The 12,095-nt window shown below is 34.5% G+C and overlaps 1 protein-coding gene across 1 annotated transcript in view; it reads left to right on the top strand.

Annotated features, from left to right (window-relative positions):
• The window catches only part of LOC129224537 (WD repeat-containing protein 74-like), a 32,676-nt gene extending 31,195 nt beyond the window's left edge, over positions 1-1,481 (top strand). The window contains exon 9 of the mRNA XM_054859009.1: positions 1,433-1,481. Within this exon, the coding sequence (XP_054714984.1) occupies positions 1,433-1,444 (12 nt within the window). The 3' untranslated portion in view covers positions 1,445-1,481. The remainder of the gene's footprint in view (positions 1-1,432) is intronic.
• The last annotated feature ends 10,614 nt before the right edge of the window (positions 1,482-12,095 follow it).

Raw genomic sequence — 12,095 nt, 5'->3', positions numbered from 1 at the left:
AAACTCGCATGGTTAAATGCTCAATTTGATTTTGCAAATTTGATATTTGCGTCGTTTGTTCACTATGTTTTAGTGTTTCTGAAATTTTGCAAACTGATGGCTCCATTTTTATTTCATGAATTTTATCAGCTAAAATGGACAGTTCAGTCAACTCTGAAGTTGATGCTGATAAAATGGCTTGAATATGTGTTGGCAAACGCTCTAACCAAATGGTTTTTAAAAATTCGCCAGTAATTGAATTTCGTGAAAGTTCTTTCATTTGCCGAAGTAAAACAGATGGTTTTTTATCACCTAATGTAAGTTCACACAAAAGTTTCCGTATTTGACTTGATTGCGAATCGGAAAACTCTTTAACTAATCTATCTTTTAAAGCTTGATATTTATTTCCCTCTGGAGGAGCTATAATTAAATCCGAAACACCGCTAAGTGTATCTGCGTCAATGGCGGATAACAAGTAGTTATACTTCGTCTCATCATTTGTTATACGTGAAACATTGAAACTAGCCTCCACTTGAATAAACCAAACTGTTATATTACTTTTCCATAGTGGAGGTAATCTGGTTGCAACTCTCAAAACTGAGTCACCTTGTACAGTATTATTGGTAAATTCAACATTATCTAAACTTTCTACCGACATTTTAAAATTTAACTGAGAATTTACAGGTAAAATAAACAAATGCAATTAAATTAAAACAAAGAAAAATTAGTCAAAGATAAAATTTATCTTTACACGAAAATAAAATTTAGGCCAGAGCATTTCCCTTCAAGTGAATGACTTTAAGTGAAGAGCATACCATAGAATAAAGCATTGTCCGTCTTCTTTTTCTTTTCCTTTTTTTCTTGTCCAAAACGTGGGTCACCACTGAGAGTGTTGTGAAGGTTTATAACAACACCCTAATTTTGTATAAGAATTTGACTCCATTATTTTATAAAAATCGACAAAACTTTATTTTCATCACATATACTTCAAGAAGTCGTCATTTTTATTTTCTCAAGACCAAATTCGTGGAACACGATCTCGTGCGTCTTTTTCACTTTTTTTAATTACGTGTTGCCATTCGGCAGTTTGTGTTAAATAGAAATAAAATAATTAAATTTAAGAATTAAAAGACATTAAAAATATGGATGAAAATATAATACTAGAGAATTATCATTACGTGGTAATAATTTTGACTGAGAAGGGCACTTCAAATCCAAACAATATGTAGAAAATGCAAGTATGCATTCACTCCTATGGTGTGCTGATATTATAACTTGATTTTTCTGTGTATAGGGGGAGGGGTCGCCAGAAAACTTTCGCCCCGGGTGCCGTCCGCTAATCGGAGGTCCTTGAATTTGATTCGTGTTTTACTTAAATGTACTTGTTTATTTTATGAATTTATGTTTTTTGGCTTGTTTATGTATTATCAATTTATTTTTGTTCTTGTTTCAGCAATTTTCTTGATGATATAGCCATTCCATTGAAAATTGTAAGATCTGTAAATAAATTGTTTTTTATTTGAATCATGTGTGGTCATTTATTCATGTGTTTCTTTCATGGTATATAAACATGAAAAAAAATCGTATATGATGTCATTGAATTTTGGGGGAAAAAAAAAAACTCTCTTCATTTGCTGCTGGAAGCATTCTCCGATTTGCAAAGCTAATGCATAGAAAATTGTATGTGATGAAAGATGAATGTTACCAAATGACATATCTCACTCGATAATGTATTCAATGAACTTGTAATAAGGTCTTTGGCATAAAAGATATCTTAAGCATGACCTCAAATGGACTAATGGAAGAAATGAAGACGAGTGAGTACACAGTTCTTTCGTTTCAAAATTTTCAAACGGGCAAAGAATATGTATGCCATGCATATTGTACCAAAGAACAGCATAACTGAAGTAAAGGACATTTGTTTCTCAAAGCCATAGAGAGAGGAAAGCTACTGCTTTATTCTTACCCACAAGATAATGGGTCAGTGGATAATTCCTGAGAATTGGAAGGTCACAAGATGATGGGTCAAGCAGTAGGTTGAGTCATGGCTGCACTTGATTCGCTTACGCTTTAGAGGCCTGAACAATTTATGACTTTTCTGTGTTAAACTGATGCAGCTAGTAGCATAAGATAATCTGCTCTTGAAAATCTTGAAAAATAAAAACTTCATACGTCGCCGCAAGAGGCGCAGAAACCAATCCTGTGTATCCACCGACCAATGGCAACATTTCAAAGTTTTTATTTTTGATTGGACTGGGATTGGGTATTTCAATTGTAAGAATGGAAAAAGGAATTGGCGCCCTCTTTCTTACCATAAATTTCAGTGATTGTCACAGACTATTAGAGGTGGGCAATGTCGTTCTTTTTAATGATCCGTTCATCAGAGGATCATTCATTCTTTTGATCTGTTCATTTAAATCGTTCATTTGAACGACTTCGTTCATGGGGAGCAGCTTACCCTAAAAGAAGGCTCACAGGTTTTGGAACGCGTTGCGAGTCAGCAAGTGAACAAGGTAAAAGCATTTCTTGAAATATTATAAAGCAAGTGTTGAAGTATATATATAAATACATAACTAATGTTCTTTGAAAGCAATTCAGAATAAAATTTGAAAAAGATAAGATGACATCAATTTAAAAAGGATTAACGGTGGTTACAGCTAATTTACTGTAAATTGATATGAAAAGACACTTTTTTTTTAAGTAAACGTTTGCTTTTTAGTTTAAAACTGGCCTAAATTTACCCAAAAGAAAGAAGTCCGTTTCTTCAAATATTTTTTCCCCACCTACACTGTATATATACATATAGTTGACTATGTATAACAAAAAAAGTAACAACAAACATATTGGTAGCTCAGCGGGAGTACCAAATAACTTAATTTAAAAAAAAAAGACTCACCAAAATATTAGGGAGCTTCAAAATTATCCCACAATACGTATGAGAACAAAAGAAAAAAAACACAACCCTTTTTTAATTGGGGGGGGGGGGGAATTTGGCAGTAATAATCCTTATTAAAAATCTCTAGATATTGAATATTAATACGTTACTTGGAAGTCGCCAAGCAAGTTAAAAATAAAGCCAAATTAATATAAGATGGTAGTTGGTAGGGATGGTATAGAAGACAAAAATTCCCAGAAAAGTGATAAAGGGTCATTCCACAGAAAACGGTAATGTTGTCCCTCACATAACGCCTCATATATTTCATTAAAACTTATTTAAAAGGGTAATGATAAAAATTTTATTGCTTAACAAATTACTAATGAATGTATGATTCCTTAAGCAAAAGATTTCGTCATTATTTTTTTAAATAATTACTTTTTGACTACTGTGTCAGGAATATTTTTGTATGGAATGGAAAGATAAAAATGTTTTTACCCCATTTAATGAGAATATTAAGAGATGTGACAAAATCTTAATGAAATTTAAGCATTTTTTTATCCCGCACGTGAGGGTGTTATAGCCCTGAAATGTAAATTTAGAAATAAATTTGGCGACAGAAAGCGCAAGAAATTTTTTTGCAGGGCATGGGACAGGAAGGGGAAAGTCCAAACATTTTGTTTGTAGTCCATACAAGTTACACAAAACATTACTGAAATGGATACATTCAAAAATTGCAAATTAACTGCAAGGGTTCAAGAAAAATGATGAATACATCAGAAAGTAAAAAGTTTCAAAATGAATATATTGTACTGCTCTGAGAAAAAGGAAATTGAGATTGATTGAGAGCTAAAAATTTAAAGATGAATGTAATTTAAAAAAAAAAAATTTTATCACAAGTACATCAATACAATGTTCCAAACTGTTCAGCATTCAAAAGAACATTCGTTCATTTTTTAGGTGAACGAACGGATCCGTTCATTTCAAAGATTCGTTCTTTTTGACCCATTCGTTTGTGAACGACACATCCCTACAGCCTATAAGAATTAAGTGTGGCCATGGTTGAGCATATAAGGCTACAAGTTACTGCCCCAAAGTCAAAGTTTTGGCATCACAGTTAAGGTAGTTTGACCTTTAAAATAAAATTTTAAAAACATTTTGTGACCTAATAAATTTGCAGCATTAAAAAAATACATTTTCTTCTCAATTTTTAAAAACCATTAAAGATATATTTGAAGAGACTGATGAAATGGAAAACTCTTTCAGTTATACATCATTTATGGTAATTTAAATCTAAAACAGATTCCAAAATGCCTTTTTTGACATTTTAACTTGATAATTGCAAATAAACCAAATATTAGTTCACAATTTTATTTATTTATTTTTTTATAATTTTTTGTGTGACACTTTGAAAGAAAAATAAAACATTGTGTGTTTCATCTTATTGTCATGCATTAATGGTTTTCAGCCAGAAAATGTGAAGAAAATAGTGCTCATTCAGGTCTTCAGGATCAACCCTTTTCAGGGTTACAAAAACTTCTTGTTACTATTTTTATCTAATTATATGCTGTAGGAGTTTCTTTTTTTTCTTTGTTTACTTTTTATTGGTAATAGTGAAAATATATAGGTTTTTAAAATTATTGCTAGCTATTGCCTTCATTTAAGAAGTATATGAAAAAAAAGTTTTAGCTAAAATTACGTGGCAAAAGATGAAAGTTCTTTTTCTAAATTTAAAATTTACTTAAAAAAATTTAAAAAACTTTGTTAAATGTTTTATCAATGTAAAATTTCAAAGTACTTTACAAACTCCATGGGATTATCTGTGTTTATGTATGAATTAATGTTATTTATTTTTGTGTCTTTGTAAACATTTTACAATCTGACATTTCAGCACTTTATATGCTCCATGGGATTTTCTGTGGTTGTGAAAAAAATTATTGTTTTAAATATTTTACATAGGAAATTTTCCTTTCCCGGACAAACATATAATGCAGTGAAATTCCATTGCAACAGACTTCAAGGGACTGCAAATTCTGTTTGCTGTAACGGGAATTTCAGTGTAATGAAATTCAAACGATGTATTGGAAATTTAATTCTGGGCTGTAAATTTATTTTGTTTAAACAGATATTTTGTTATATTGTTGTTGGTTGTTACAGAATTTCATTATACAGTAGATCCTCATTTTACGTGGGGGTTACGTTCTACGGAAATACCATGTAAATTGAGACCTAATGCAGTGAAACATGTGTACGTTGACCATTTGCACTACACTACTTTTGTGGTCAACTTAAGCAGGTGGTCAACTTATAGAGGTTGAATTATATGACAAAATCTAATTCTGTGCCTGAAAATAGCGGTCAACTTAGACAGGTGGTCAACTTTACAGGTTTTACTGTAGTAGTGTTAAAATAGGGGGTTTGGTTCCGTAGATAAAAAAAAAATTCGGTCTAGTGATGACAAGTTGTATAATAAGTTTAATGTTAACTTATATCGATTTTTATGTATAACATGCATAAAGAAAACATAAATTAATTCCGTGTTCTGTTTATAAAGAGGAGCTGGCAATGATAGTCTTTTGGCAGTCATTAAGAATTTTTCTATGTAATTCTTTGCAGAGCATTAAAGCATCCATGACCACTTACGTCATTTCCATGATAGAATCTTCCTTCACTAACAAATCGGAAAGATCATTTCTATTGTCTAGGAATTGCTCAAAATTCTCATTGTGAACGTTTTTGGTTGTGTGTCACCGATGTTGGTATCCTCGTTGGTTTTGGCCTCCTTTGTCACTCCTAAAAGCTCTTCTTCCAGTGAGTTCTGAACTGTGTGAGTTTAATAACTTTACTTCTGGGGAGAGCTTTGGAACTAATCGCATAAAATGTCTCCAGTGGCCTAAGCTCAATTATTAGCATGCCAAAATGCAGTTTATTATGTGTAATCTGCAATCTTTAAGAGTTTGGATTTGAAAGAAGGGAAAATTTTATCTTTTTGCATTGCGGCATTCGGCATAAAATAAAATAAAGGTGTCAAATCTTAAACCGCGTAAAATGAGGGTCTACTGTATAAGAAATCTATTTGTTTGCAACCAGTGGGGGGGGGGGGGGACCCAGAAATTGAATAGCGCACCCCCTCCCTCCCCCGCATACAATATGTACCACAGTTTTCATGACTTTATTTTTAAATGTTTTTTTTTAGTATCACTTAAGGCCAATTAGTCTACTTTTTGGTACATAAATGCTATGCACTAAAATGCTTTGAATGTATGCATAAGATAACATTTCAAGCGAATCAAATGGATGCCTCAATTGCCAAATCGATTTAACTCCACTTTTAAAAAAAAATCTTCATTTCTGCTTTAATAGTGCTTTGTCAATGCTTAGCATGTGAATTCATATTAAAGTTTTGGTTCAGTACATTTCTAACCATGTGATGGCAGAAAATAAAACGCGAGGACCTATTTACTCCTATGGATAACACCATCTTCTTCATTACTATTCTCTACTTTTTGTTTTATGGAGTTCGTCGATTTAGCAAGTGAGGCATTTAAATACTAAACCAGTGGCAGATCTAGCCGGTCATTTTGGGAGGAGTCATCCGAAATTTTTGGACAAACTCCCCAAAAATTTTATAAAAACGAAGTTTTAAAAACTCAATTTTAGGCTATATTTAGTGACATTAAGTGATGGGATGGATTTGGGAATCTCCCTTGAAAATGTTTCAAAATTGAAATTTATGAGTATTTTAAACACTTGGGTCCTAAAAACGTATTTTAAGCTATTTTTGATTATGTTGTACGAAGAAAGGTCATTGTTCGGGTGCTGACTCCAAATTACTTTTTGAAAATAAAGTTTGTAAACCGAACTATTCTGCCGTTATATGTTGAGAAATTAGGAGAGGAGGTGGATACTCTTCTAACTCTTCTGCTGTCGAGCCTAAAAATGCACCTTTAGCAATGTTTGCTGACATTAAAGGGATCGAGAGTCTAAAAATCCAGTTTTAAGCAATTTTTGGACATATTAGAGAAAGATAAGGAAGATTCGTAAGCTCTCCTCTAAAAACCTCATTCTAAAGCTATCATTGTGATATTAACTGGGAGAGGGAGGGGGATAGTTCAATCGCAAATCGTTTGTAATTGAAACCCCCAAAAAGGTCGTTTAAGCGTCTTTTAGGCAAGTTGAGGGATAAGCTGAATAAGCTAATTTTCATTGAAATTTTTTCCAAATTAAAGTCTAAAAATGAAGTTTTTGGTTACCTTTTGTGGAGGAGCATGGGAAAATGGGGCTCTAAAGAATTAAATTAAAGCCATAAAGAAATCTCTCTTTAATTTAATTTTTTTAAGAATAAATTTAAAAATGGGGCTCTAAAGAAATTAAAGCCATAAAGATGCAAATTCAGGCTCTCTTTGGTATCGTGAGCAATAGGTGTACTCTCAGGACAGCAGCATTTAGAGATCGTCCAAGTTTCTTTAGTCGGAATCAAGAAATGATTTAAACGATGGAGCAAAATTTTGGAAATCCTAGTTCTGTTTCGAGGAGAGGGACATAATTTCTCTCTCAATTATGACCTAAATTTCTTTTAAACACATGTGTTAAATTTTGTTATCTTCTCATGATATTTTCTTTCTTTTTATTTCTTCTTTAAAAAAATTCCTACAATTACACTGCTTTGGGAGGGGCTATGGCCCCCCTCTAGATCAGCCCCTGTACTAAACCCAATATGATGTCCCTGAGATGCTATAAAATGAACATCTTTAATTAGGATCATTGTCATAATGATTACAACATGAGTGCGAGATCATTAAATAAACCATACCTCATTCGAGTTTTTACAAATTAATTTATATTTTAATTATAAAATAGTATGTAATTATGAAAATCATAGCTTCATAACACATAGGTTTGAAGAATTCAGATACTATTTCTTTGAATTTCCAAGCAGTTACTGATTTGTTGTTAAAACCATGGTACAGTTGATTTTGATACTACATGCGCTTCCATTAATATCATGGTTTTGCAAAGAAACTACCATGTGATTTCTTTCATTCTGCATTTTTTATAAGCTGAAAAAGAAATCTATTATTTCGCAAGTAGCACTATGACTCTTATAGGCACCTCTGCACACTTTTTTAAAATTTATTGATTCCATCAAAGAAGAATTAATGGACGAATCGCGATATTTCGTTCCCTTGAATTCGAGGGTAATGATTTAAATATATTTTGCAGCTCTCCTCTATCTTCTGACTCCAGTATTACTTCTTTTGCAACCAAAAATGCTTTTATTCAAATATATGCTTTTATTCAAAATGCTTTTATTCAAAAGTATGCTTGTGTTTTTTGTTCTTTTTAAACAACTGTAAAAAAAATATATTGTTATAGAGAAGTCAATTAAAAATAATAAATGAAATAGTTAAATTTATCCTTTGTTGGCGGGAGGGGAGGGGGGCTAACATTTCGCTACTGCTACCGCCCCCCAGAATACTGAGTTGAATGTTTTAAAAAACTATTTTTTGTTATTGAAGAGAAGAAAAGAACTCATCTTGGGGGGGAGGGGGAAGTAATTTTAAGGAGGAAAAAAAAATGTTGGGGAAAACTCTTAATTTATTTTTTAAAAAAATCTTTGAATTAAAAAATTTCATAGTTACAGATTATTGGGCAGCTAATTGCCCCCCCCCCCTCCGTCCCATTTCATTCCTTTTAACTCTTTATTTCTAGCTCGTCTGAAAATAAAAGTCTTCAAAGTGCTTTTCCTCGGAAGCCTCCCTCCCCCCCACACACACATCTCAAATTTCGTTTCCTGATCTTTAATTTCGTAAAATTTCTAGGGGAAAGCCCCCAAATGCCTAACAGCATCGAAAATCGCTTAAAATTGCGTTTTTGGAGCTTCAATTTGAAAAAAACCTGCTCTAGTGTTACCAAATATGGTCTTATACCACTGTTTGTATGATATGTTTTTTTTTTAGAATGATACAATGAAATTGTGTTTAGGAAAAAAAGGAAGATCTTTTATTCCACACATTACCTCACCAAATTCTTTTAGTGTGCTCCCCCCCCCCTGCTACAAACAAACCGAAAGAGAGAGACACTGAACGGAGGTCTGTGTATTTAGTTGCATAACCAAGAGAGGGTAAGGATAATATTTACGAATCAAAAAACTATATATACACAAATATGGAAATGTGTTTATGTACAATTTGGGATGCTTACAATTGTGTTTCTTTTCCTTTAATTTCGAAAATTTTCTGGGAGCTAGCCCTCCAGACCACAGCACCTCCCAAATGTCAACAAATAAGATAAGTTAATATTATGCTTCTAGGATCTCAGTTTCAAAAAAAAAAAAAAAGAAAAGAAAAGAAATACAGCCACTTACCTGCCCTTAACTCCTAGTTTGACCAAACATATCTTAAAATGAGTTTATGGGATTATTACAACACCATACCAAAACCCCAGGTTAGTCATTTCAATTTCTCCCAGAGGGCGCAAAGGGTGCTCAATGTAAACCATACCAAAAAAAAAGCAAAAACCACAACAACTACTTACATGTAAATACACTAATTTCCCCAAGCGCGGGGGACGGCTCGTTGATCCCCAAAATGTCTCCAAATTTTCAATATTTTGGTAAGGAACCTCATTCCCTCCTTTCTCTTGTCTGAAATCGCCAAAAATAACTAAAATTAGAGATTGTCGGAGAGAGTTCCCAACCCTCTAACTCCTTTCCGTAAAATCAACAAAGACAACGTAATATTTGCATTTTTAGAGCCTCAATGTCAAAAAATTGCCTGGGAGAAGGGAGAGTCCTCGACCCCGTCTCTTCCGTTAGGGCCTGATCGGTAAGGTGTCAGGTTCGTAACTGGATGGTTCCGTTCATCGATCGATGCCATCCTTTCAAAGATCCGCCGTATTTATTAATGGTGGCTGGGGCTCGTTAAATATATTCATGGTCACAATATACTCCAAATCAGTACCTCTTGGATTGCTCGATCAGGGGCTGTTCTACTCCTGGTCTGGATCCATAAACAGAGCCCAGATCTGCTTTCAGGGCCCCAACCAACAGGTTTGACCACGCGGGTATTGGTATGTACAGGGGACCCTGGAGTGTGATGCGAGGATGTCTCTTCCCTTGGCATCACCAAACATAGCCTAAAACTGCATTTTTATGTCTTTAATTTCGAAAAATGTTTGAAAGAGAGCACTCGTCCGCTATACCTGAAATTGTGTTTCTAAAATTGCAATTCTGGAGAGAACCTGCAAGCCTTGACCCTTCAATCATCATCAAAGATTTGCATCTTTAAAATTTCAATCAAGTTGATAAAAGTAGTTTCAATTTCGTCCTTCCTCTGAGTATTTAGCTGTATGAAGAGTGTAAAAAAGTACTTTGCGATGTAAATGCATAACTTTTGTTCAATTCAATTCATAATGTGAGTTTTTTTTTTTAATATTGTATAACGACCTACCTCTACTGTAAACTTCCTTTTATTCGCGAGCGGCTTATGCACGATCAGGATTATCCGCGATCTTTAACTTTCAAGATAAACAATTTTCGGCGATGACTACCCCCACCCCCCTTTCCATCTTCCCCACGTTTTTGGTGTACCCTTGGTTGATCTGTTTGCCCGATTTACTCTTGTATGAGATTTCAAATACATTTTTTACACCCAACGCACTTATCGCTTCTACCAGTTTGAATGTGTTACGAGAGTGTTGTTACTTTTTTAAACTATTGCATTCACTAGAATCTTTTTTTTTTTAAATTTATTTATAAATCTATTTTGTGTATTATCCGCGGTTACCGTGCCACCCTATTTCGCGGATAATCGGAAGTTTACTGTATTTATAATTAAAGATTCACCTACATTTCAGCTGGAAATGAACTTGTGCTGGCTAAAAATTTTCATTACTCCTTTTCTAATTAACTTAGAAACTTCAAACACATTTCATCTCGAAGAGGAGTCGGAGTTTTCGATTGATATGTAATTTTAAAATGTGCAAGACTTTTTCTGCTTTCACAAAAAGGCCCATGTGAAATTTCTGCTTTGAACTGGAATATGAAACTAATAATATCACATTTTTTTGGACAAATAGAGTCCCTAAAGCTGTACGGTCTTTAATTCTTTACACGTTTGTAAAATTTCAAATAATTTAGACATCTGGAAGTGGATGAAAATTGAATTAAAAGATTACATTACTAACGCCGCCAGAATTCACCTTCTGGAGAGGAGTGGGGTCGTAGAGCAGTTGGCAGTTCTTACACATCTATAAACTATTAGCAAGAATGTAAGACCAAAGGTTCTGCGACAGGGGGGGGGGAGGCTCTCCCTTGCTGCTTCAAACTTCACTATACATTACACAGATACAGGACAAAATGCAGGGGTGTCCACCCCTCTAAGAGCAAGGGCGCACACCTCTAAATAGACCATTCGTAAAATCGCAATGACCATTCCCCCCAAAAAGTGAAAAACACCCCTCAAAACATCCCCCTAAAAATTTCAATGGCGCAGTCTGCGCCGTGAACCCCCTTCCCCCCTCCTTCCCTTAAATGGGCACCCCAGCAAAAAGAGAAAAAAGCGTTTATTTCTTTTTTCAAAAAAAGGAAAAAAATGTTTAGGGGTAACTCATTCTAAGGTTTGTGGAAACTCACCAAACGAAAAGGTGGTTTGGAATTGGAACCAATTAACGTAACTTAACATTACATTTTTACAGGTAAAACCCAAATGTTTCGGGAGTTTACGCCCCCCCCCCCCCTTCTTCCAACTGCAGCACTGCAAACAAGGGTATATAAAATTGAACGATTTCAAAGTCTCTTTTCATAAATAACTTCCATAGGTTTATCTACATCACAAAAAAATATTTATATTTATATCTCTTTTCCTATAAGGCTCTGTACTCCAAAAAGGACTTCACACCTTTGCCCTTTCCCGCCTCGAAAACACAATCGCCGAGAAGCATCTCTCAAACCTAGCTCCATTCTTTTGCGAGCATCAGTGAGCCGAAGGCGTGAAGCACTTCGGAGAGCCACAAAGGGACAAGACACAATCCCGGTGGGCAGATTCGCACCCGCCCCTGGAATTAGAGGGCTCACGAAAGCCGTCTTTTCATCTCACCGACCCCCTGCTCCGCTGGGAGACCCTTTGTCGTCCCTGTCATCAATCCTAGGGATTTGGAGCCGTTCGGGGCAGATGCGACCCAGCACCATTAAAAAGCTATAAATTTATGGAGTTCTCAGGTATCACAGACCACGGTCCTG

This window comes from Uloborus diversus, chromosome 6 (assembly GCF_026930045.1).
Source record: "Uloborus diversus isolate 005 chromosome 6, Udiv.v.3.1, whole genome shotgun sequence".
Classification (NCBI taxonomy): domain Eukaryota; kingdom Metazoa; phylum Arthropoda; class Arachnida; order Araneae; family Uloboridae; genus Uloborus; species Uloborus diversus.
This window is presented reverse-complemented; position numbering and strand designations above follow the sequence as displayed.